The following is a 27,976-nucleotide window of genomic DNA, read 5'->3' on the forward strand; positions in this document are numbered from 1 at the left end:
AGAAACATTCGATATCCACAGTACACTCAGATAAACACATGACCTTTTTAAAACATTCCAGTTCCATCTTCTCTTCTCCACACATTGACTATCTTGCCATTCACGTTCACATGGCCTTAGGCCTCTGGCAAGTGGAACCAGAAGACCCTGGCCCCTCTATCGATCAACTTGTTTAACTGGCCTGGGGCAAAAGGCCAGGTGTGGCTTTTCTCCCCTCAGCTACAGCAGAACATCTCTTACTTTCCTTTCAGCCACTACAGGAAACAACCAAAGTAACCATCCAAGAACCAAAAGTTTCACTTTCCACGCCCCTTCATTCTTCCTCTTACAAAGTTCCATGCTTCCCTGAGTCTGGAGTCATTGCCACGATCCTAACACCAACGGTAAAATTGGCCTGGTGGGGGTGGCTGACCTCCTCTAACTTCTAAAGCGAAGGCCATTATCAATGTCAACAGCCCAAGGCTGACTGCTATGAGGCAGACATCAGACATGCCCCCACACTCCAATCTTCATAGGAATTCTGACATCCTGTCTCTCCCACTCACTCTCTACTTCTCTGCTGGGTTTGATACATTGTTGCAAGGGCCACACAGAACTCACCGACCATATTCACAGTTACCCAGTTTATTAGGGAAGTAATAGGTTACAGTTCTGGATCAGGAAGGACTCAGGATTCAGTTTTTTTGTCAGGATGGCCTCTTTTCAGCTGTGCTGGCAGGTAGGCCTCTCTCTGGCCCTCAGCTCCTTGGCCCGGCCTCTGCCCTGCTGGGGCAAGAGTTACAAAGCTCTTTAGCTCCACTAATAAGTGCCCAGAGGCAATCCACTCTGCCAGGAAGCCTCCTACCTGAAGGCACTCAGCTCTCTCACTCTGCTCTGTGGGTCAGCTCCATCAAGTGCCCTGAGGCACCCTACTCTGCAGCAAGCCTCCTGCCCAAAGGTGCTCAGCTTTCTCACTCCATGGGCAGGAAGCCCACTGCACCGTCTCCTGCCATTCTCCAGGTTCTCCACCTCTGCTGCCACTTCTTACCGTCTTGCCATCTCCAGTGTTACAGCTCTCTCTCTCTCTGGCTGCTGGGTCTAGGAGGGTCTCAGCACAGGAATCCCGAGTCCAAACGATGCACTCTGCTCCTGTCTCTTCTTCTTGGTGGTACCTCTGGGATTGGCTCTTTTAAGCTTAGCAGGATGGAAAACTGACCAATCCCCTCATTAGGGTTCTATACACCTTCTTTGCGTGGGCCCACCCCCCACAACGGTGCCATGTACCTTATTTACATTATTAGGAAGATATCCAATCCCCTTGGTGGACTACAAAGCACCTCATTTGCATACCCCACCCAGTCATTTGGTGGGAATTATAAACACTATGGCTAGAAGGACCATATTAAGTATTTCGCTGCACCGCACTGGCTCAATATAGGACCCACAAGCTTCACAGAGGAGGTCAGTGGAGGAAGGTGTTTCATGGATGGGAACACAGAGCACCATCAAATGAGGGAAAAAGCATTAACCTGTCATAAGAAAGGCTCTAGCTGCTCTCCTAATAGCTTCCTAAACAAGAAAGGAAGTATGGAAGGCAATATACAAATTCAAAAAATCTAGTGGAATAATTTCTTTAAAATCTTAACTCACCTACTCATGCTGAGCTGACTTAAAATATGTAAAATTTCCAAACCAGACAGAAAGCTGAAACTGAATAAGTATAAGAGGAAGGAAGAGATTAATGAAATAACCAAGGTGCCGGGAGCCCATGACTAAGGAATCAGGCCCTCATTTCCAAGTCTAGGGTGAGCCTCTGGTTTGGGGCTGGACAGGATGTCTAATCACATTGTCTGATTGTTCTCTTAGGCCTATGGACAATGGGACCACCAAGAGACCCCCTGGTAGCTTGACCTAGGGGTGAGAAAGTCTGACTTGAATGATGTTCCCTTGGAGTTGTGTTTTTCAAAACTACAAAGGGACATAAGCCATACAGACAAGAACAAGCAAAGCTCAAGTGAGTCACCAAGACCTGCCATTAGCGGGTGCTGTGCTGGGCTGTTAGCAGGGTCTTGGGTTCAAGTCTCAGGTTGTTCTAAAAGGCAACCTTAGTTAGTTTCCAGTCTATCTGGAAACTAGCACAGTTACCTGGTTTAGGAGTTTCTCTCCTGGCCTTTTGCTTCCTAGGGACAGTGTTCTCCAGGGCAGGCTGGGGTCCCAGCTGGCCACCGAGTTGCTTACCCTCTGTGGGTGAACTGAACTTGGACTCATTGACGAAAGTGGACAGGTCCGAGGGCTGTGGGTAGTCCTGCTTGTCGGCTTCCAGGTCCACAGTCATGCATGCCCACTTCTGGCTGGTGACCGCCAGCTTTTCTTCATCGGTTGCATGGACCACCGCTGAGATCACCGGTGGGCTTTCTGGGGTCACTGCTGGAGTGGGTTCCTGCAAGGAAAAGGGAAGCGGTCTCTCCTTTCATTCGTCTCCCCATCAGAAACCCACCCACCCCAGAGTTCAGGGACCATTAGCCTGGAGAAGTCCCAGTCAACATTTGTTCATCTTCTTCTCGGCCTCTGCTCCCAAGGGTCCCTCAAGGAAACAGTCTTACCTCTATGGGTTCCCATTTCTGATGGTTTGTTTTGAGGTGATCGTGGGTATAAGAGAAAATCAGGATTTTGCATCTTGAATATTTGAGATATTCCTGCTCATTCACTTTGAGAAAGATATGGAAGCGGTCCTTTTACTGCTACCACTGCTACGTTCTGCTTACACTGTGCTTCAGGGCCTGCATGTCAATACCTTCAGTATCACCTGATGTCTTCCACCCGCCCTTGGAGGTGAAGAAAGGTGGTTTTACCTCCATTTCCCCAGGAGGGTGTGGAGCTGAGGAAGAGTGGGAGCCCGGAAGTGATTGGGACTCAAGCCCCCTACTCCTAGCACGTGGCTCCTCTTTCCGCAGCCCCTGCTCTGGCCAGGCTATGCTGGGTGGGCTTTGTGGCTGGACTGCGTTGGAGTGGGGGAAGGGGGTTTGCTTGTTTTATGACCCACAAATAGCCCTGAATGGCCGGCATACATGCTTGTGGATGCCCTTCCTTGGTCTGTAAACAGGGCAGAATAAATGGCATACATTTGGTAGGGAAACTAGCAAGAGGGAGACAGGGGCCATATATTAAAAAAGAGCCCCAGCTCCTACTTCTTTACGGGATGGGTTGTCCCACCTTGCCACTTGGATTTTGGTTGCACACATTCAGCCCTAGCTCTGGGCATGCATTTTTTTTCTTTCATTTTCTCCCTATGCATTTATTTGTGTCAATACACTTTCTCAACTTGATAGTCATATAAATTCACAGCAGATTAATTGGCCAGAATGGATGAGAACAGTTCCTGTAACATCTAACTAGCATTTTTTCTGACCTTCTTCCTACTCTTGGGACACGCTCTGCTCTTCCCCAAACTGAAGGGACCAGAACAATGTCCTGCAAAAGCAGAGGGAAACCCCTTGGGGGAGCCAAGAAGAGGGTGTCTGAAATGTGCCTGTGTTTAGGAGAAGGGAAAGCTTGGCTTGCTGGTGGGGATCAAGGCACAGTGTTAACCTCAGATTTCTCCCCCAACACACAATAAAATCATAAAGATCAAAGGAACATGGTACCTGAGAGGGCGGATCAGAGAGAGGAGATCGTTTTGGCGACTTTTTCACCCTAAATGTGTCACTGGAAACAAAATTGAAAATGTAAACACAACAAACAGAGGTACAGAAAACTCCACAGCAATACAGCGCTGACTGCAGCCACGGCTGCCGCTGGCCCATCTGGCTCAGGCCACCCCCTGGTCACCGCCATCTCAGCACCAACAGAAAGACATCCGCGCCCACGAGGAAGTCTGACTTGCTAACAGATATTATTTTGGCCCCCAAGGGAAAGATGAATCAAGCTGGAAACCTTTAAAGAGATGCCATTTTGGAGTACTGACCCAGAAAATGAAGCTAAATTTAACCAGATGTTCTTACTTTAAAAAGCAAATTTTGGTGAGTGGATTAATTTATCTGGATTCGTCCAAGGAATGTCTGAACCAATTCAAGTTAAGGGTGGTGAGAGTTGGGGGAGGTTCATGACACCAATTTGCAGTATCCAGTTTACAGATGGGAAACAGACACAGCAGTTAACGAACTGCACTGAGGGAGCCATTGTGGAAATGGAAAGTTCTAAGTCCTTAGGGGAATTCACAGAATCCGTCTTACTTGTAGGAACTTTGAGCTTCATAGATCCCTGTACCTCTAAGCTTCTAGGTGGGACTCTGACCAAAGGCAAGGCCAGCGACAAGGTCATTTTTTAATGTCTTTTCCTAACCAGGGTCAACAGACAAGTTTCAGGACTCCTCTCTCCCTTTCTTTCTCTTTCATATAAATAATTGGGGGAGGAGGCAGACACAGGAGATGTGGGATCAGCCGCCTAAAGGGGTCACGGGGGAAGGGGTGTCAGATCCCAGGAGGAAGGGACAACTTTCAGCATACACAGTTACATCCACTGGCGAGTCAGGGAGTCATTTCCACAGTCAGAATGGAAGCCTCTTCCACTGTGTAGACTGGCCTCTGCCCCCGACTCTGTCCCTCTGCAGTGCGGTCCTACCCCCAGCAAGCAAGGGCTTTGTGGGTGGGGAGTCCCTTACCTTAGACCTTACTCCCTCCTCCCTGCTTTACACATTAACTGGACGGCAGAGCAATTTGACCCTCAAATCTTTCCTTGTGGTCTTTCCAATAAGCTGCTCCAACAATGGCATTTAATCATGAAAAAAAATACTAGAAATGGTGGTTTACAGCATTTATGGTATTGGCCATAAAAGCAGTGAAATGACAGCTTGAAGTATATATTTATTCATGCATATAAATATATAACTGTACATTTATAGTTGCTAAATGTCTCCAAAATGCTAAAAAAAAAAAAAAATTCCTTAGGCAGAAGCAAGCCAGAGAGACTCAACTCTACCCGGGGCTTGCTGGATGCCTGGGACCTGGCCAGCTTCCTGGGTAAGGATGGGGGGGCAGAGAAGGTGAGACCCCTCTTGGCCAGGGAAGGCAAAGAGCTCTGTCTCCACCGACGCCCTCGAGCAACATACAGGTGGCAATGAGGCATGCTGACACACAGCCTGGCTCTGGGGACAAGGATGCAGGCTTAGGACAGACTGGTGATGGCTCTAACAGCGGTGGGCTCCACTTCCAGCAGCGTGCTCCATGCGGAAAGGACTGCATTCCAAGGTCACCCTTTGGAACGGCCCAACCATTCCTGCTTCACATGTTAGCAACAACAAGCCACAGTGGTTGCTGTGGTTGGACTGGATGGTTCTTTTAATGTGAAGCCATGGTGCTATTGAAAGCAATCGCCTGGTAGTCTAATTTACAATAAAAGAATGGAATGAGCAGTTTAAAAAAAAAATATATATATATATGTATACACATATATGGGAAACCCTGGTGGGGTAGTGGTTAAGTGCTACGGCTGCTAACCAAAGGGTCGGCAGTTCGAATCTGCCAGGTGCTCTTTGGAAACTCTGTGGGGCAGTTCTACTCTGTCCTATAGGGTCGCTATGAGTCGGAATCGACTCGACAGCACTGGGTATACATATACATATATATATACACGGGTTTCAGATAAAGACATCCAAGATGCAAGGAAAAAACGTTGCATTCCTGACAAGCAGACAGATGTTGGATAGTCATGTTTTCACAGCCAAGCAGTTTCACTTAAGCTAATCACCATGGAATGGAAAAGTCATCTCTGCTACCACGAAGCTCATGCCCCTTAACTCCCAGCCCTGCCATGGAAACATGGAAGGAGCAGCCATGAAGAGTAAATAAAAAGCTGGTGAGTGAAAACAAAAGGCAGGAAAAAGCACATTTGGCATAAGAGGCAGATTCCATTAAATATTTACTTACAACAGAGAACACACAGACATCACATCTTCAACCATCCTAAGACAAGAAGACAAAGAAAAAGAGAGACAGACAGAAGGAACTGACAAAAAAGGTAAATCTGCAGACAACTGGTTACTAACGGGTCAGGATACAACAGCTGTCCACTGTGGATTCTGTAGGGCAGTGTGGCCAACAGCCCAGGTTGGGGAAAGGAGCTGTCTGAGAAGGCCTTCCTCTCTCTGCTCCAATTACCCCACAAAGCACCAGTGCCCAAGGAGCTTTGTCACCCAGTGTAGGATCTTCCCAACCACAATCTTGCCTGCACTTGAGGTGGGACCACAAGGTGGATTCGCCTCCCTGACCTTTGTTAGCTCAATGGTCCAATGCAAACGTGGTTGGGGACAGGATACAACCACGGTGTCTGTGGACAGGAGGAACCACATTTTTTGCCAGGACTGCCTCCCTGTCAGCACCAGCCAGCGGTGAAAGTCTGCCATCCTTCTAAGGAAGAGCCCATCCATCTTAAATGTTAAATGCTTCGGGCAGCCGGGGTCTGCCCTGTCAGCTCACTATCAGGAAACTGGTCTCCACGGCCTCGTGAACTTACTGAGGATCTTTTGCTTGACAGCAAGGAGGGGGTCCCTAAGCTTGGTCCGGAGTCCTAAGAATGGACCTGCAGCCCTCTAAGCTCAAGCGGGGTCTTGGAATGGGCTCTGGAAGCATGGACACATGTATCGTTTAAGGGCAGCTACCTGGCCAGCAAGTGATTGTGGGCAACAGGGCATTTATGACTACGATTCTTCCTGGGGACTGTGGCATTGCTTCCTCCTTCAGGTTCTGTTGATCCCTTCTAAACCTGCAGGGGTTTGGACTCTGGTCTCCAAAAGATGACTAGGAAGGGGGAGGAGCCAAAGAGTGGTGTTTCTTATGGGTTGGTTGGGGTGCAGGAAGGGGTCTGGGCCAGGCCCCTCACTCATGGGTCCCCTGGAACCTAGTGTCTTTGACTCCTGGGCTAACATCTCCTTAATAGGGAGAGGCAAATAACATTAAATTTAACAATATTTTAAAGGGACTATCTCAGGGTTCTGGGCCACCCCCAAAAGCAATTCATGTGTCACAGAGGGAAAGGAGTAAGTCACCAACAGGGAGGCTGACCGGGTCTTAAATGGACTGTTCTCTTTCTACGGAATCTCCCAGACTTCTCCGGAGTTGAACGTCAGGTCTTTGGCCAAAAGTAAAGCTTTGAACCACTGACTCACTAAGGCCAAAGATCAAGGACTCTAGACTACAAAGGGGCATGTTGATGGAAAATGTCACCACTGTCACAGAGAGAGGAAGACAGCTACTCTGGCTGCCTAGTGAAATGGCCACATACAGAGCATGACAGCAAATGGGGACAGGTGAGGGCAGCCGAAGCTTATCCAGGCACATGACCAAGAATCACAGCCAACACATACCCGCCTCCGATCCTTACCAACTCCACCCCTGAACTTACGTCTTGAGGGGCGTCTTCTTCTTCTTGGCGGGCTTGTTGAGCCCATCCCCGTCCACTCCATTGGCATCCATGGCACTGGCTGGGATCTCAAAGGAGGCTGGGGATTTAGAAGGTGAGCTAGGGGTCTTGGAGGATGTCTTAAAGGGGTCAATGGACTCGTCACAGGTGTCTGGGTCAAAGTTGTATGATTGCTGGGGCAGTTTGGGAGACTCCTGCATTTTTGAGGTGGAAGAAAAAGGGTTAAAATTGGGGTCATCCCACTTGTCAATATCAAAGGTGTAGGTGCCTTTAGCAATGGGGATGTCGTTGGGCTCAGCAGGGGACCTGGTAGGTGAGGCGGGAGTATTGTCCAGTTTTTCAGGTGTTTTTTTCATCTTTGGCCTCCTTAGGGGCATTTTGGCAACTGGCTTTTTGCCTGTCTTTTTGGTAGGAGGAGGGGTTTCCTGCTCGTTGTCCCAACTACCCTTGTCCTCAGAATAGTCAAACTCCAGCCTCACTGAGAGCCCTCTGGCTGGGGAGTCCTCTTGTCCCCCACTGGCTGATGGGGTCACCTCCACAGCCTCCGGGACCGTGGCAGGAGGCAACGTTTTCCTTCCAACGGGGGGTGAGTTCTGTACTCTCCCGCCTCCAGACACTTGGGGGATGGCCCCCTCTGCACGTTCTGAGTCCAAGGGGCAGGCAGCTTCGGGCAAAGCAGTAGGTTCTAGGGGTGTCTCCTCCAATAAGGCCGTTCCAGAACCTTCTGCCTCAGCTGGCTCTGTGTTTGTCTCGGATGCTGAATTCTCCTCCCGGAGGGCAGGACTCTCTTCAGCTGGCTCCTGTTGTGTCTCTTTCACTGGGGGGGTTTCTGTGGGTTTCTTAGAGGTCTGTTTCTTTTTTAAGGAAGGCGGCCTGGTTTTTTTAGTTCGTTTAAGGGTACTGGAAGCACTGCTCGAGCCCGTGCTGTGTGCATCTGGGGCCAGGGCCACCGCCTCGGGACTGCCTGAGCAGGAAGCACCATCAAAGTCACCAGCTTGCAGGCTGAGTGAGCGGGACAACGTCGACTTGGAGACAGGGACAGAGTCTGTGGACTTCCTCCGCGCACTCACTCTGCATTCCTGATCCTTAGAGTCTGAGCAGCGAGGCTCTAGGGTCTGGAAACTGTCCACCAGCTCGATGTTGTCAAAGTCTAAGTTGTACGTGCCGCTGCTGGCGATTGGCTTGTCTTCATCAAAGACAGCGGAGAAGGAGTGTGATGGGGGACGGAAAGGGTGGCCTTCCACTGGGTCGCTGCGAGGGCCATCGGAGATGGGGACTGTCTCAGAGCCACATCCTGAGGAAAAGCAGACAACGCAGTCACTAAGGACCCCGGGTACTTTGCAGCATTTCTTATCTTCTGCCAGACTGCCACCCTCTAGGGCAGAAGGTGACAAACTAGACCCCCAGGCCAACCCACTCACCAATGGACACTCAACTTTGGTACCAAGCCTGGTCCCTCTCACTATTAGCTCTAGACCCTGGACAGGTTTACCCTCAGTTCCGTCATCTGCAAAATGGGAGCGATAAGGCTGTGTAAAGACTAGCTCAGATCATTCAGTCATTCAACAAATATTTACCAGGTCCATAACCAGGGCCAAGCACTGTCCTAGGTGCTGGGGACTCAGCAATGAACAAAACTCACAGAGTCCTTGCCCTCTTGGAAGTTACATTCTTGAGGGGGAAGACAGTCAAGAAGTAAATAAGTACAACGTACAGACTGTCAGATGGTGAGAAGTGCTACGGAGGGAAAAAAGCTGGGGCAGGAGAGTAGAGATTTTAAAATAAGGTAGTTGGGCAAGGCCTCAAGGAGATGTTTGAGCAAAGCCCAGAAGGGGGGATGATGGTGTGAGCCCGGAGGCTATCCAGGGAGAAACATCATCCTAGAACCAGCAAGTGCAAAGGTCCTGGGGCAGGAGCACGCCTGTTGTGTCCCAAGAGCAGCAAAGAGGCCAGTGCAAGGGAGAAGAGCAGGATAAGAAGACAAAGTAATAACACAAGGAGGTGCCTGACCCACAGTAAGCCCTCAGTAAATTTTAGGTACCATCACCAAGGTCCCTAGGTGGTGCCAGTGGTTTGCAATCAGCTGCTAATCAAAGGGCTGGCAGTTCAAACCCACCCAGTGGCTCTGCAGAAGAAAGGCCTGGCGAATTGCTCCGAGATTACAGCCAACAAAACCCTATGGAGCACCCTGTAACACATGGGGTCACCATCAGTCAAAATCCACTCAGTGGCAAGGGAGTTGGGTTTTTTGGTTTACCGTTATCATCAGGGAGCCCTGATGGCGCAGTGGTTTAGAGCTCAGGCTGCTAACCAAAAGGACGGCATTTCGAATCCAACAAGTACTCCTTGGAAACTCCATGGGGCAGTTGTACACTGTCCTATAGGGTCGCTGTGAGTTGGAATCAACTTGACAGCAATGAGTCATCATCCAACTTGTTCTTGAGGACTCAGACATCGAGGAACAAAGGGAAGTCTTAATGTGAAGGCCCCCAGTGCCGCTGCGGCAGGAGGGCTGAATGCCCCCAGATGGCTACCTCCATGTGTCTCGTCCCCACCTCTGCTCCAGTCATCACCTGTAATCGCTCCCTCCCATCCTGCCTGCCATGGTTCTGCTCTTGGCCATTCCTCTCTGTCTGTTCTTGTTGCTCTTTCTGCCTCCTCATCCCAGCCTCCCTACCTCCTCAGCTACGGTCAGCCAAGAAGGTTGCTCCTTATTTTCCAATATGCTGCTCCAAATGTTGGCCAAATGATGCCCCATGACCTCCTTACCTCACTGCTCCATGAGGAGCCTTCCCCCCAGCTTTGGCTTGGTTACTTGGGGCTCTTTCTGCCTCCTCCTCCCAGCCTCCCTACCTCCTCAGCCATGGTCAGCCAAGAAGGTTGCTCCTTATTTTCCAATATGCTGCTCCAAATGTTGGCCAAATGATGCCCAATAATCTCCTGACCCCACTGCTCCACAAGGAACCTTCCCCCGCCAGCTTTGGCTTGGTTACTCGGGGCTCTACGTACACCAGGTGGTTCCTCTCATGCATTTCTGGGTTCACAGCTGCTCTGGGCAGCCAAGGATGCCAGCGAAGTAATTCTCCAGAAAACTGAAGACACGTCCCTAGACAAAGAAGCCAACTGCTGTAAACTGGCTTGTAGGGCTAGAAACTGGAAGAGGGCAGAACATGGGATAAAAGAAGCTGGAACACATACGACTTGGGACAGCTCTCCCCAAGTATGTGTCACTGACAGGTGTTATACCCTGCCCCACCCAGCACGGCTGCCAGGTAAATACAGGGAGCCTAGTTAAATTTGAATTTCAGATCAGTGAATGGTCTAAGTGTGTCCCATGTCACAATTAGGAACCCTGGTGGCACAGTGGTTAAGCACTCGGCTGTTAACCAAAAGGTTGGTGGTTTGAACCAACCAGCTGCTCTGCAGGAGAAAGATGTGGCAGTCTGCTTCTGTAAAGATTACAGCCTTGGAAACCTTATGGGGCAGCTCTACTCTGTCCCATAGGGTCGCTATGAGTTGGAATCGACTCGATGGCAACGGGTTGGGTATTTTATGTTGCGAACATTCACTGTTTATCTGAAATTCACATTTAACTGGGTGCCTGTGTTTTTGTTTTTAATTGTGGTTAGTATATATATATATATGTGTATGTATGTATATATATATATATGTATATATATATGTATATATATGTATATATATATATATATATAAAACAAGACATTTGCCTTTTCAATGTTTTTTGCATGTACAATTCAGTGACATTACCTATGTTTGTCACGCTGTGCAACGACCACCACTGTCTGTATTTTATTGGCCAAACCTGGCACCCCATGCCCTGTCTCAGCAAATAAGAAGGGTTTGGGAAATACTTAAATCTAAGCTGGTTTCATATTGCAAAATTTCCCAGAGCAACTGACACTAGTGTGAACCTAGGAGCCCTGGTGGCACAGTGGTTAAACACTCAGCTGCTGACCAAAAGGTCGGCAGTTCAAGCCTACCAGCCGCCCCATGGGAGAAAGATGTGGCAGTCTGCTTCCACAAAGATTTACAGCCTTGGAAGCCCTATGGAGCAGTTCTACTCTGTCCTCCAGTGTCGCTGTGAGTTGGGATTGCCTCGACGGCAATGGGAGCATGAACCTCTTGGTGGTCAGTATCCTTTGCCACGCTTACGAAACACTGCTCACCAAGCAAACCGGTCTCGTGGCATGTTTTGTGGAGTGCCTCAGCTGAAGAACTGCTGATCTGGGAGATGATAACACAAGGAGACTTCAAGCCACTTGAGTTCAGGCACGCGTCGTATTTATCTTTGCTTCCCCCTCAGCCTGTTACACTTTCTCGTGCGGGCTCAATAAATGCCTCGAGTTGAGAGCATGATCTGGAAATACTTCCATTAGCCAGTCATGGTTTCAAACATTTGCCTCTATTCCCACCCAATGCCACGCAGCCCCAACTTGGATCAGACACCCTACAAGACGGAGCATCTGTCCAAAGCCTCTCGGCTCTGCTTCCTTCCCCAGTGACTTCTCCACTGTCTCCCAAACACTCCTGCTTCCTTCCCATCTCAAAAGAAGAGCTGCACCCACCCCCACTTCTTTCTAAAATCACCTCCTCCTGGTTCCTCCCGGACCTGGCACCATTAGACACCCCCTTCTTCTAGAAGCAGGGACCTTGTCTTCCTGCCTTGTAATTATCCCTGGACACAGGGTACAAAGGGCACAAGGGACCAAGGACACTGATGAGGACCAGGGACTTTCCAAGGGGCCCTGGAGGAAGAAGATTGAGCCTCCAGCTCACTGACTCCTTCATTTCTGAAACAAGGACCCCAACTAATTTCACGCTTTTCTCTCAAGCCGCCACATGCATCTCAACATCCTGAGGAAAGAAGCCGTCAGAAGCCCTTCAAATATCAGTGGTTCTCCCTGAATCACGCAACAATCAGCAGATATGCAGCTTGACCATCTGCTGCTTGTTGTCCCTAGAAGAGAAAGCTCCCTGCCTGCTTAACTCAGCTTTCCTGTTTAGAACTGACACTCCCTAATTAAATCATTATGGACCAGGAAACCCAATCTTACGGCAGGGTTTCTTAACCTCAGCACTGTGGACATTTTGGGATAGTGGGTTCTTTGTTGTAGGGGGCTGTCCTGTCCACTGAAGGATGTTTAGTGGCATACCTTGTCTCTACCTGCTAGATTCCAGCGGTAACTCCAACTTCCCAGTTGTGACAACCACACATATGTCCAGGCTTTGCCAAGTGTCTCCTGCCCAGAGGGGAATACCTGGGGGAGTAGCCATAAGCCCAGCAGCTATCCTTCTCCAGCTTCAGGCCCTGGGCAGTTACGATGCAGCTAGCCCTGGCCAGTGTGCATACAAGCAGCAGCCCTAATTCAACAGAAAGGCTTGGCTCATCTCTGGGCAGACAGCGAGGGCAGCACGGGGCAGAGGAAGGGCCGTGGGAAGTGTAGTTGTGATGGAATGCATTGAAGCCACACACCGATAGATCCCAGGTCATCCAACGCTGGGTGCTACTTCCTGGCAATATGGCCTGGCCTCTCCCTTGACCTGTGGCTCATGTGACATTCACAGTTGATAGAGGGGGCAGCCCAGCCAAGGAGAGCCCAGGCATTTGTGGTGGCCTCAACCCTCAATGTGCTTTGCAATCCCGGGCTGATAATTTGTCCTTCTGAGCCTTGGGGGCTCACCTGTACCACGGACATTCTTGCAGGGCTGAAGTGAGGTGCCATGTGAAAGCATGTACCCCAGGGCACAGCAGGGCCTGGAGATGGAAGCCGTGGCCCCTCAAGTCCTGCACGTGCCCTCAGGACACCATGCCGCCTCTATCCCCGCCCGGGCTATGAAGAGCCCTTGGCTCGCGGCTTGGAGGTGCCCCAGCCCATCCAGGAGTTCTAATAACATGACCACTATAAGGACAGCCAAGGATTCCATTCACACTGCCATGGAAGGCCGGGGCACAAGAGACTTCAGAGATTCGTAGGCCAGCCTCTTAGTTTTAAGGGTCAGAGAACTGGGCTCAGATAAGCTGAATCTCCTTCCCTCCCGCACGCCCCACCCAGGAACAAGGGGCAGATCCAAGGTGAAGACCCGGCATCTCACAATCCTCCCATCCCACGGAGCACAAACATGCTGGGAGGGCCCACGGCATGGTGACAAACGGTTATGCAAAAGTAGATTTCCAGAAGGAAAAACCAGTCTGTATTCACAGCCAAAGGTCTTGCTGATTACCCATGAAGTTCTTTCAGCACCTTTAGCAACGTAGGGTACTTTACAATGGCGCTTCCTCTCTTGCCCTTCCTCCCCGAGGTTCTCAGCATGGACCGTCCCTATCTCTCTAAAAACAAAAACAAAAAAATCCTCTAGCCATCTACAAAAACACCACCTCCTTCCTCCTCATGCTGCTGCGATGCCCCAAGCTAGTCTGTAGCTGGACCAGAAAAGGCTGCTTCGAGAAGGCAGTCTGCTAACAATGACAACACACAGATCTTTGTACAGCCCAGGGGCTTTAAGCAGACACAGCTCCAAGCTTATTGTATAAGCCTCATAAATTTATGCTCACTGTAGTTTTTAAAGGAGGAGAAGTGTAAAGTCCTTTTTCAATGACTCCAACCCATGTAATCGAAGGTTCCCAGGGACTGTGACGCAGTGGTAATTAACGTCTCCAGCCCCTCCCTGGGTCCTCTAGATACAGTCATGGTTTAGAAATCCCCACCCAGAAAGAGGTGGGTGCTGTGTGTGTTTGCATGTGTGTGTGTGTGCGCGTGCAACAGTAGAGACTCTGCTTTGCTTTGTTGAAGAGGAAGTCAGGCAGAAGGAAGAAAGCAAGACCAAAGAAAAGAACAGAAATGGCAAGCATTCCCTAGAAATGGGCAGGGAATTTATTTGGCTGGGTAGCTGTCCTCCTCCAGGCACGCCCCAGGAGGACTCTCTGGAACTCCCCCTGGGCTCACACCACATGGCTGCGCCCAGGGCCTCCCCCAGGGAACTCCCAACACTTGGTTACCTGGTTCTTCTGGGAGTGGCTGGGTGCTGACCCCTGATTCCGGGATGACTTCAGGGGGAGGTGGAGGTGGGGCCGGGGGAGCTTTGACAGGGGTCGTCGACTCCGGGGTCTCGAATGCTTCTTCAGAGTCAGAACTCCTGACAGAGAGAGAAGGAGAGAGCCAAGGTTAGAAAGGGCCCAGAGCCTGTTTGCTCAGAGGGGCCACGGGGCCCATCCTGCTGAGTATCACGCAGCTTCTGACCCCTGGGACTGGGGAATCCAGCTCACTGCTCAGGCAAACAGTTCCAGGACAGATATGGGGAGAGTCATTTGGTAGCATGATTCCCAGGACTGAGCCTCAGTAACACCAGTTTTGACTGTGCCCAAATGATACCTACTTTGAACTCAGCTCTGCTCGAAAGACATGTGTCTCACCTTAGCAGCCAAAACAAGCCCAGTGGAATCTTTTGGTGAACTCTGGCACAGGCTATTGGGTGCCGACATAGTCAAGCAGACAGAGAGCCATTTAGCGAGTTCCAGGGACCACTTCAATGCCGGGGACCCAATACACCAACAGGACTGATCCCCTCACAGTCCATGACACGAGCTCTCCTTTGGGCCTTCCCCTCCCACCCCATCATTTTCCCCGCTGCCCTTCCCACACAGCCTTCCATAACTTGTTATTATGGACGCTTCACTTTTCACTGTGTTCACTATCCTTCTCCTCTACTGAACTCAAAGTGCCAGGAGATCAGCCAGCCTTGCTCACCCCAGCATCCCAGAGCCTAAAATGCGTGCAGTGAATCAATACCTGTTGAATGAACAACTGCTAATGAATGGATAAACACAAAAGCCAGCCAGTCACCCAGTCCGCCAGCCCCAGAATGGGCCAGACCACAGACACAAGCAGCCTGCCAAGCCCAGCAGTGTGGAGATGGCCTTACTGGTTTGCAGGGAAGCCTGCTTTCAAGGAACCGGGCCAAAAACCCACCTGAGGCAGCTCCACTCAGCCCCACGGGAGGCTACTTGATCAAACTCAAGCCGAGGGGCTAAAGAACCCCAGAGCTGATGGCAAGCAGCCCTCCCCATCGCCTGCTTCTATCGGAGACTCGACTTTAAGCCAGAAGGAATCAGGCAGCTAAGCAAGTCCTGCTTCCATCCAGCTGCTGAGCTCCTCACCAGTGCCCCCCAAGTTTGCTCATATTCCCAGGGGTCTGAGGATGGCCAGAGGAGGCACAGCAGCCTGGGCTGATTCCCATCTCAATAGTTCAAAGAGCCCATTAATGATCAAGAGGGTGGATACTTGTGAGTACTGATCACATGAAGGGTTCCAGCAGGGAAATGAACGTGATGGACAGAGGCCCCAGTGTCACTGAGCCCCACAGCCCCCACAAGGCTCAAAGGAGTGGGAACCTCCGCCGAGGTCACCATCTTCTAAAGCCCCATCAGCAGAGACCACAGGAACCAGACCAATCCCTCACAGTCAGCCAGAACCCGAAATAAAGAGCCATCTAATGACTTCCCCTTCCAGAAAATCTATACCGATGCTCCTACAATTTCATCTGTTGGCAACTCGCTTCATCAGTACCCAAGACCATCCCCCCGACAAGGACGCTGGTCCCTCTGAACAGATACAAAGCCCGCCAAGAGATGAGGAGAAACACCGGAGCTGCTTCTAAAGCCCGGGCAGTATTACACTTCTTGAGTACATTCCTAATTCCTGCCAAAACAACACGGGACATACTGACTTTTTACAAACACACATCAATATTAAAGGACTAAGCTTTTGTCTATGGGGAGAATTTAAGATCCACACTTTGACAACAACAGATGTAGGGACCAGAAGTTTTGCAGAATCTGTTTACCGGCATGAAAAACACAAGGAGGTTACACACTGAACATCAAAGAAGGAGGGTTTTGATCAGTGGGTGGGCCCTGGGTCCTGCCCTGAGAATGCAGTCCCCTCACCCCCTGAGCCCTGCACACATCAGCAATAATGTTCAAGGGACTCGCAGAGCCAACTTGCCTCTTTCCAGAGCTTTCTTGAAGGACTAGGAGAGTGGAGTCACCACTGCTGGTCACGGCTGTCCACACCCACCGGGCCCACTCCACAGGGGACCACATCTGCCAGGAGCCAAAAGCCATCTCCACTAAAGTGCAGCCTCTGTCCCCTGAATTCCACCCAGATTCGCTTGCTGGTATCTCCGGGATCCAGGTCTCTTTAGAAGTCACAAAAAAGTTTGCCGCATCACCGGGCCACGGTGCTGTGAGCCTCTCCGGTGTCCCGAGTCCCTGAGGCCGCCCCACAGCTCCTCAGCCGTCTTCTGCTTCCCTGGGCCCTGGTGATGCATGGCTTTGGAGCACAAAGGGCCTCTGCTTTGTCCCAACAGCACAAGCAAGCGACAGGGAGGGCCGGATGCGCTTGGATTCAACTGCTGAATTCCAATGAGGTCTCTGCAGCCACAGCTGCCCAGCCTGGACACCTGCTCAGAAGAGGCCACCATTCACCGTCGCCCGTGTGTTGAGAGGAAGTGGATGGGTAGAGGAGGCACAGCAAGCCTCTCTGGGATTTCTCCCCTGTTTACTATCAACTATTTCTAGGTCAAAACACCAGGGGCCACATGAACCGTCAGAATGGCATCTGCTTCCGGCCCTGCCTGCCTTGTTTTCATAGTCCCGCACCCTCTCCCAGGAGCAGAGAGCAGGTTAATTAGAGGAGGTGGATGGCAGCTTTTTTAATTAGCTCTTTTTTCCCTATTCAGTTTCCCAGGGGCTCAAAAGCATTTCCAAGAGCTGGAATTTCTGCAGTCCACCCACAAAGAGTCTGTGCATAAAAATAAAGCAGTATTTGAGAGTTCCAGTGCATAAAAACCGTTCCCATTGGCTGTTCGGTCTTTTTTCCTACTAAAGGAAACTAAAATACAAGAAATTATTCCGTTGAGGCTTCTTTCAAAATGAAAGAAAATGAAATCAATTTCATTTGATACATACACGCATCAGAAAGATAACGTGCTGCTATAGTTTGCTAAAATGTCTCTAAATTACAGAAATATATTTGCCAGGATATGCTATGCTCAGCATATAATAATAAATAAATAATAAAATAGGTGTACTTCCATAGCTTAAAGAGATTGCCGTTAATGACCGGGCACTAGATACTGACTTTTTTTAACTCCCAGCATGAAAAGCAAGGCTAGATACCACGCTGTTTTGTTGTTGTTAGTTGCCATTGAGTCAGCTCCTCCTCACTGCCACCCCACGTATAACAGCTTGAAACATTGCCCAGTCCGGTGCCATCTTCATGGTCATTGGTATGAGCGAGTCCATTGTTGTGGCCACTGTGTGTTCTGAGTGTCTTCCACACTAGGGGGCTCAACTTCCAGCACTCTATTGGACAATATTCTGTTGTGATCCATAGGGTGTTCACTGGCTAATTTTTGGAAGCAGATCGCCAGGCTTTTCGTCCCAGTCTGTCTTAGTCTGGAAGCTCTCCTGAAACCTGTCTACCCCGGGTGACCCTGCTTGTATTTGAACTACTGGTGGCAAGCCTTCCAGCATCACAGCAACACACAAGCCACCAGAGTACGACAAACTGACAGATGGTGGAAATACCAAACTACCTGCATGATAACAGCTACCATGTGTGGAACATTTAATTATATGTCAGGCACTGTGTGAGGCCCACTTGTACATTGATCTATAATCTTAAAAAAGAATCCTGCCTGTGGAGGGCAGGCTCATTTTACAGATGAGAAAACCATGGCTTAGAGAGGCCAATCACTCTGCCCAGGGCCACATGGCTAGTAACGGATGGAAACCAGGACTCAAACCTAGTACTATTTCTAAAGTCTGTGCCCTTTTCAGTACACCAGTGACTCCCAAACGTTTTTAACAAGAGCTTTTTTCCAAATAAAATCTCACATGGAATTCCTATGCACAGAAAAGATACAAGTAGTATTTCATTTATATCATAAGCTCAATTTATAATATATTCTAATTAGAAAGTCTATCATTCAGAATAATCAAGCTGTTTGAATGAACTTAAAGATTTGACTTTGGGATGGGGGATGCCAGCTGTAGCTTGATACCTGTACATTATCAAGAAAAGTCCTGGCACATATAAATGAGGAGTTACATACAGCGACTGTTTTTTAACAGCTTGTCACGTGGTTGTGGGACAGTCTTTAACTAGCTAGGCAGACAGGGCAAGAGGGCTACGTAATTGCACAAAATCGAAGGTTAACTGTCAGCACATGGCAATAAGCTGGTGGTATCCAATACCATACAGTGTAGTATATACAGAAAGACAGATGGAAACTTGCAACCCCAAGTGTCAACAGACTGTGTGAGCCACTGGAACCCGAACCCACCAAGTGCCCCAAGTGTGTGGAGAATCTTTAAAGCGCTTTCAAGTCCCACAGAGCAGTTTGAAAACCTCTGCCCCACACAATGCTGAATTCAGCCCCTCCGCAGATGAAATCCTGTGTCAAACAGGACACAGAAACTTCATCATACCAAAGCCTTTGGGACACAGCAGAGGCAGTGGTCAGAGGTCAACTTATAGCAATGGGTGCACACATCAAAAAAGCAGAAAGGGACAAAATCAAAACATTAGCTACACAGCTTGAACAAACAGAAAGAGGGCAGAAGAAGCAGCCCAGAGCCACCAGAAGAAAGGATATAATAAAGATCAGAGCAGAAATAAATGAAATAGAGAATAGAAAAACAATTACAAAGAATCAACAAAACCAAAAGTTGGTTCTTTGAAAGGATCAACAAAATCGACAAACCACTGGCCAAACTGACAAAAGAAAAACAAGAGAGGACCCAAATAACCCAAACAAGAAATGAAATGGGGGACATTTCAACAGACCCAACTGAAATAAAAAGGATCATAACAGAGTATTATGAAAAACTACACTCCAACAAATTTGAAAACCTAGAGGAAATGGACAAATTTCTAGAAACACACTCCCTACTCAAACTAACACAAAACAATGTTGAAAATCTGAATAGACCCATAACAAGAGAATAGATTGAAAAGGTAATTTAAAAAAACTCCCAACGACAAAAAAAAAAAAAAAGAACACAGAAACTGTCCCCAAAGCAAGAGCCAGATGACTGACAAAATGTTGACCCTAAGGACCTATTTCCCTATATTTTTGGCTTGGTTTAAATATCTTCATGTTTTACTTCTTTGAACTGTAACAACAAAATAGTATAATATCAATACCCACATACAAATATGTATGTGTCTGTGAATATAATATAATACAACGTACTATAATACAAACACACATACATACATGTGTGGATTGTGCATATATGTATGTGTATATAAATAAAACACAGGTTATCTCTTAATAAAAATGTCCTATACCTGTAGCTTTCCAGTATATATTAGATGGCTACATTTTGCTCAAGTTTCACTAGAGATAATTCAAGGGTTTGGAATAATAATTCACTACGGTAGCCAATAAATTTCCAAGTGAAATTCTGAGACCATAGAATCTTCCAACTTGGAAGCTGGAAGAAAATTTTAGAGATCATATCATATTTCAACACATTTACCTCCTGTTATGGATTGAATTATGTCCCCCCAAAACGCGGGTCAACTTGGCTAGGCCATGATTTCCAGTATTATGTGGTTATCCTCCATTTTGTGATCTGATGTAATTTTCCTATGTGTTGTAAATCCTACCCTCTAGGAGCCCTGGTGGTTCAGTGGTTAAGAGTTTGGCTGCCAACCAAAAGTTTGGCAGTTCAAATCCACCAGCCACTCCTTGGAAACCCTATGGGGTAGTTCTACTCTGTCCTATAGGGTCGCTATGAGTCCGAATCAACTGGATGGCAACAGGTTTGGGGTTTTTTTTTTTTAATGATGTTAATGAGGCAGCATTAGAGGCAGTTATGTTGGTGAGGCAGGACACAATCTACAGGATTAGGTTGTATCTTGAGTCAATCTCTTTTGAGATATAAAAGAGACAGGCGAGCAAAGAAGAAAGGGACCTTATCACCACCAAAAAAGAGCAGCCAGGAGCGAAGTGCATCATTTGGTTTCAGGGTCCCTGTGCTGAGACAATCCTAGACCCGGGAAAGATAAATGACAAGACCTTCGCCCAGAGCCAACAGAGAGAGAATGTCTTCCGCTGGCGCTGGCACCATGAATTTGGACTTCTAGCCTCCTAAACTGTGACAGAAGAAAACTTCGGTTTGGTAAAGCCATTCACTCGTGGTATTTCTGTTATAGCAGCACTAGATAACTAAGACATTTTGTTTTTTAATCAAGTGAGGAAATTGAGGCAGGAGAGCTGAAGTGACTTGCCCATGATCACTGACCCACTGTTGGCAGAGCCACAGCTAGAACTCTGCTCTTCTGTTCCCAGCCCCGTGTTCCACAGAACCAGGTCTGCCTTCGTCAATCAGTCTCCAAAATAAGAGCCTTTTTTCTAAATACAATGGCTGCCCCCCAAGGCAACCCCCTTTTCCACCAAAAAATAATACCATCTTGGAATGCTTCCGAAAATCTAAAGTTACTATATTTAATGTTACCTGATTATCAAGACAGTTCGTTCTTAAGCACTGCCAGAGGGAAAGGGGATACTTCCCATAAGCCTACGTATTTCTAGATCTATTTCTTGAATTTCCAACATGAAAGTGATCCTTGGGATGCAGGTTCTTGGACCACCCACCCAGAGTGCAGGGACACTGTGCAGGACCCTCTGGGATGGAGGCCAGTCCCAGGACTTAAGTCCCACCCTCTGGGCTCCTGCGGAGGGGACAACCTGAGCAAGAAGGGCGCTGTCTGAGCACCTCTCTCTGGCCTCCCTCCTCCCTTGAAGGCCAAGCCCAAGTAAAGGCCACAGTTCTGGCCAAAAGCCCTGCATCACAAAAGATCAGCTGGCAGCGTCCAGGCCAAAAGGCCATCTGCCATCCCTGAAGAGAGAGGAAGACCTTCCAGAAACAAAACTGAGCTCTCAGCAGATGAAGCCATCTCATTCATCTCTGCATCTCAGAGTGTGATGGATTTATGAATGTGTTTGAAACTGCTGTGTACTAGATCCCGTTCTCAATAAAAGCCGTCCCTGCCTCAACATACACAAGCACACAGACACACCACAGATGTCCACACCACACACACACCACACACACAGCCCACTCCATATACATATCACATGCGCACATACACACATACATATATACCATACACACCACACCACACACACAGCCCACACCATACATACACCACACACACATACACACACACCACACCACACACAGAGCCCACACCACACACACAGCCCATACCACACACACAGCCCACACCATACATACACCACACACACATACACACCACACACACATAGACACCACACCACACACACAGCCCACACCACACACACAGCCCACACCACACACACAGCCCACAACACACACACAGCTCACACCATACATACATCACACACACGCACACCATACGCACATACACACCACACCACACACACAGCCCACACCACACACAACAGCCCACACCACACACACAGCTCACACCATAGATACACCACACACACATACACACACACCATACACACACACCACACCCACAGCCCATACCACACACACAGCCCACACCACACACAACAGCCCACACCACACACAGAGCTCACACCATACATACACCACACACATGCACACCATACACATATACACACCATACCATGCACACTGCCCACACCGCACACACAGCCCACACCGTACACACAGCCCACACCGTACACACAGCCCACACCATACATATACCACACACACATACACACACACCATACACACACACCACACCACACACACAGCCCACACACAGCTCACACCATACATACACCACACACACACCATACACATACACGCCATACCACGCACACTGCCCACACTGCACACACAGCCCACAACGCACACATACCGCATACCACACACACAGCCCACATCGTGCACACGGCCCACACCATACATACACCACACACACACACCATACACACAACACATACACAGCCCACATCATACATACACCACACACACACTCCATACCACATACACAACCCACACCATAGAGCCCACACACCATACATCACACACACACCATACACACATACACACCACACTACACACATAGCCCCCACCATACACACAGCCCCCACCACACACACAACCCATACCACACACAGAGCCCATTCCATACATACATCTCACACACACAACCCATACCACACACAGAGCCCATTCCATACATACATCTCACACACACATATACCAGACACACACAGCCCACACTGCACACACAGTTCACACCGCACACACAACCCACACTGCACACACAGTTCACACCGCACACACAACCCACACTGCAACACAGTTCACACCGCACACACAGCCCACACCACACACACACACATACACTTCCCTCCTGCCTACAATGGCTTGCCCAGACTGGTGATATTTTAACTTTTTAGGGGCTGACAGGAAAGGTTCTTTCACTTCAGTTTGCCCACCCAGATGTAGAAACGGAATTTGCTCTACAATATCGCTCCTCGATCCTGAAGCAAAGGGAGCGCGTGATCGTAACACAACAAACATTGAGCCATCTAGGCGGTCAGGTGACTGGGAGCAGCGGGCAGGCGCTGTCGCCCGTGAAGGCAGGCTAGCTGTGGCAAGCCAGGCTGCTAGACTTCAGGCTGACACCCTATTCATTTGAGCGAGGCCGCCTAGGGAAAATCAAAGCAGACGACAGCCAGGTTCCCGGCACCTGAAGTTGGCTTGCTGAGGCAGGTCGTATTTTCAGATTCACTCCGACTGCATAGAGGGACATTAGCAGGGCTCACAGGGGCAGTGGCTACCATCATCTGGGTGGGCCACCTCTGGGTTCGGCTACATGCCCGGCACAGAACCCTGGGGTGAAGAGGGAAGCACAGACTGAGGAATCCCACAGACCCGGCTACAGCTGGTTGTAAACAGAACACGGTTATGAGAAGCAGGAACCAGCTCTGCACAGCTAGAACAAAATGGAATTTATTGAAAATCTACTGGAGGAATCGGGTTTGAGGAGATAGGAATCCGGTTATTTGGCCTCTATTTTTGGACATCTCAGCACTCAGCTCATGGTTTAAATTTCAGGGAGGGGGTGTCTAATTGGCCCATCCAATTGCATGCCCATTTCTTAGCTAGAAAGAGGGTTGTTGTTGCCATTGAGTCGGCTCTGACTCAGGGCAGCCTTATGTCTGACAGAATGAAACACTGCACAGTCCTGTGCCATCTTCATGATTGTCGCTGTGCTCATGTCCACTGTTGTAACCACTGCGGATTTATTTCGAGTGCCTTCCAACCTAGGGGGCTCATCTTCCAGCACTATACTGGACAATATTCTGTTGCGTTCCACAGGATTTTCATTGGCTAAGTTTTGGAAGTAGATTACCAGGCCTTTCTTACTAGTCTGTCTTATCTGGAAGCTTTGCTAAATCTTGTCCACCATGGGTGACCCTGCTGGTATTTGAAATACCAGTGGCATGGTTTCCAGCATCATATCAACATGCAAGCCATCACAGCACAACAAACTGACAGACAGGTGGTGGAGAAGGGGTTAGGGAAATCTAATAAACAATGTTTCCACACCAAATGGACTAAGAGAGACAGAATTCCCAAAAAGGGAATCCAAGTGGAAACGGCGCTAGGTGGCCCACAATGTGCGCCGTGGAATCCCTCCCAGCTGTGCCCCCTGCTCTCCGGCTGTGTGACCTTAGGCCAGTCACTTGACCTCCTGTGGCCACTTGTCTATTAAATGGGAATAATCACCCTCACGATAAGGTCTTCCCCTTGTTACTGCAGCTCCAATTCTGCCCTGGGCCTCCAGGCACTGCAGACTGGGGAAATGTCGGCCACCAAGCTGACCAAGTTTACTACTTTATTTGGTCGAAGCAACTGAGCTGGGTATGAGGGAGAACCTGGAGGCTTTCCACCAAGTGGAAGGACCACTGTCTTCCCAGGCTTTCAGTTGACAGATGTGTGTCCTGGAAAATGCAGGGACTCTCAGAGTCGTACTGAGCCCAACCTCAACCTTCTTGCAAGGTGCACCCAACCCATGGGCTACAGGGACAGAGGAGTTTTCAGAATGCTTGGCGTGACATTGTACACATGGGTGTACATGTGTGTCCCCTCCTACTGAGTTCTGAAAACAGCTTATTTGCGATAACACGAGGCACCAAGCAAAAGAGAAGCAGTGCTCTGAGGGTGAGGCTTCATTGCAGGCAGTGCAGGCTGGACACTGAATTGACTCGAGTCCACAGCTTTGTGGCTGGTTCATGCTACGCTCTCCTGGCTAAAGGCCAGACCATGAATCAAGTCTCCAGAGAAAGAAAGAAGCAGTTCGGGCTGCACTTTTATTTTCTGTCCTTCATCACTAATGTCTCCGAAATCTCATTCTTCGCAGCTGAACTCCTAGTGTGAGTAAATGATATTGGAATCTTTACTTTAAACTCAAATTCTTAAAAATCTAAAAAGAAGATGTTTATTGATGGCACGTAAAAAAAAAGTAACACACTGAATTCACGAAGACAAGGGAGGAACTTCTGACTGGCTATCATTCAAAATCCTTTTCTTTGTTCTAGGGAATGGCAGTCACACCCTATTAGGCAGAAGCCCCTTAACATGCAAACAGGTACCCTTGTCCACCTGAGACACAGCCAGCACCCAGGAAAACACCAAAATTTCTCTGTTCAACCAAGTCACACGACACAGAGCTTGCACTAAAGCTCCTCCCACACGTTACTCAAAGAAAAGGCCTTCTGGTCTTCTCCAAAAGCTGACCTATCCTTCTCTTATACACTATTCTAGAATATGTTTGGTATCTGGTTTCTGAACCCAAAGCAAATGAGAAGGGGCAGGGTGATGTTAGAATGAGCGGAGAGACAGCAACTCTAAAGACCAAGTGTTGGACGAGACAGAGAAACCATAAATCAGGAGATAAGAACTCAAAAGCTCAGTGATGTTTGGTCAACCATTAGGGCTTCCTCACAACGTCTGGCAAGTGACTGGTCCCCCTACCACCCGGCTGTGAGAGTGGATGGGTTTATATGCACAATCAGGAGACCTCCAAGTTAAGTGGTAAGTAAGAAAACAGTAAATTAAGGAACGTACAAATAGCATGAGCTTATTTTGGTTAAAATAATTACACATATATGTAAACACATATGCATATTTGTATACATACATACACTTATGTAGAAACAGAAATACATACACATATAGGTAAACAGATGTGTTGTTTTTGTAATCAGAAGAAGGTATTTTAAAATGGGTACCAGGAGAAACAAGGCTGCCCTGGTACCAGAGAATGCGACCCAAACAGGGTGCGGCTCAACCACGCAGCTGGGAACTCAGCAAGTTCTCCCTAATCCTACAGGATACAGCAATGGGACAAGCTTGCATGATAGCTGGATTAGGTTCAGGGAGATCTGGTATAATGAGAGGAGCCATCAAGGAATCTGGACAAAGCAGAGTAGGGTAGTCAGAATGTAGCCGCCCCTCTGCACAGTCCAGAGGCAGACCCCTGGAGCCACCACCCCTCAGGCTGCACGCACAGGATGCAGCAGGGCCACCCCCCAGGAGCGCCCCCAGCCAGCAAGAAGCACGCACCCTGGTCCACGGCTTACGTTCCACACACCCGAGCTTCCTTCTGATTTCAAGTGTGGTTTCCCAGGTGGGTACCAGTACCAGGGTGAGGGTGCCCCAGCCAGGGGACATGAATATGCCAGGAATGGGAATAACTCCAAACTTCCTCATCTCAACTGGCACGTTCTAGCTAGTTCCTCAGAGTTTCCTCATCCATCCTCTCATCTGATCCCTACAACAGCTGAGGCATGTGGATATCATTCCACCACTATTTCGGCAGGTCCTTTCAACCATCATGTGCTGGGCACCTGGGCAGATGAGCCAGACAGGTAAGGTTTCTGCTGTCCAGAGACTTGTGCCCTCTGGCTTCTTAGGATGGCAGCCCAGAGCTGAGCAGTTCAGTGACTTGCCCAGAGCTCAGAGCCATCTAGGGGTGGAGCCAAGCCCAGGACATACCTGTTCTGCCCTCACCCTACCTACCCCGATTGGCTTCCTTTGCGTCAGACAGGTTCCCGTTCGTTGACAAGCCAGAGACCTGGTTTCCCATGTTTTGGTGCCATCTGCTTCCCCGAGCATCCTCATCTCCAGGAGAATGGACCCAATGCAGTCTGTGCACCTGCAACCATGACTGCCCACAGAGGGCAGCCGGCCAGCCCAGCATGGGTCTCCCCACCTCTCCTCCCTTTCTTTCGGCCAGGGCTTAACTGGTTCCCTCCCTCAACCAACAAGGACCACGTGTCTAACAGGCATGACTGCAGCAGTCTGAAGTTCTTGAAAAGTGCAGAGAGTGATGTGGGAGATTGTGGACCACCTAGGTCTCTGAGGTGGCCCAAGTGACCTCAGCAGGGCTTAGCCCCTGAATCGCTACCCTCGCCAGTTCACATCCTGCATAGAGGGCACTATGGTCTTGTAGGATCAGGAGGAGGCAAGGGCATGGCTGATCTCAGAGTGGACACTTGGGAAGAACAGACAGAGGATTAACGCTCCGCAGAAAACAGGAGCTCCGGCCTTAGTATCCCAGCTTCCACACTCTCAACATCAAATATGGCTTCACCTAACTGCCCTCGTTGCCTCTGCGTCTGTCTCTGTGTGTCTCTGACTCTCCCCCACCTCTGCCTCTCTCTCACTCTCTGCTGCCTTCGCCTCTCTCTCAGTTTCTCTAGCCCTCTCTCTGTCCCCTCTGTCTATGCAAAATGAGGAAAGGCACATTGAGAGGCTACCCTGCTAACCAGAATCCTACACGTTCCATCAAGCTCTCAGCTACCGACCAAAAGACTAAAGGTTCAAGTCCACCCCTAGATACCTCAGAAGAAAAGCCTGGTGACCTACTTCCAAAAAACCAGCCATTGAAAACCCTATGGATTACAGCTGTACTCTGACACACATGGGGTTGCCATGAGTCCACATGGGAATTGACTTGACGCAACTGGTTTGCTTTCCATCAACAATTAAAGCTCATGTGTTTTGACTTTGTAATTCATCATTTATAATTGTGCCTTTAAAATAGCCCTTTGAAGCCTTACACATTATTATTGATGAAGATAATGGGGAAGGGATTTGTGAGCTCTCACTATACTGGACAGTTGTTGATGGGGCATTAACGTCCCTATCTCAGGTCTTAGTAATCCTCTGCCCACTGTAAATGCATCACTGAGTCACACTGATTTAAGTCACGGTTACCACAAATACACACACATCTTACATGTACATTTCAGTCATGCAGAGAAAACCTGAGCAGCTCAGAAAGCACTGTGGGCTCTGTGAGGCTCCATGGAGCAGGATTTTAATCCAGCGTCACGGAATCCCCGTGGAGGAAATCTGGACCTTGACCGATGCCTTCAGGGACCCAGAAGCGTCTCCCAGCTCACAGAGAACAGGCCAGGGTGCGTTTAGTTTTTATTATGTCTCACTTATCTGAAAATGGGTAAT

General features: G+C 49.0%; 1 protein-coding gene across 1 annotated transcript in view; it reads right to left on the reverse strand.

The window, feature by feature from the left end:
* Nucleotides 1–27,976, reverse strand: part of TACC2 (transforming acidic coiled-coil containing protein 2) — a 186,874-nt gene that overhangs the window by 39,955 nt on the left and 118,943 nt on the right. Inside the window, exons 4-7 of the mRNA XM_064269900.1 lie at nucleotides 14,414–14,550; nucleotides 7,378–8,689; nucleotides 3,624–3,684; nucleotides 2,218–2,419 (exon numbers count right to left, since the gene is read on the reverse strand). Of these exons, the coding sequence (XP_064125970.1) occupies nucleotides 2,218–2,419; nucleotides 3,624–3,684; nucleotides 7,378–8,689; nucleotides 14,414–14,550 (1,712 nt within the window). The remainder of the gene's footprint in view (nucleotides 1–2,217; nucleotides 2,420–3,623; nucleotides 3,685–7,377; nucleotides 8,690–14,413; nucleotides 14,551–27,976) is intronic.

The sequence above is a fragment of the Loxodonta africana genome, chromosome 16 (genome assembly GCF_030014295.1).
Source record: "Loxodonta africana isolate mLoxAfr1 chromosome 16, mLoxAfr1.hap2, whole genome shotgun sequence".
Taxonomy (NCBI): domain Eukaryota; kingdom Metazoa; phylum Chordata; class Mammalia; order Proboscidea; family Elephantidae; genus Loxodonta; species Loxodonta africana.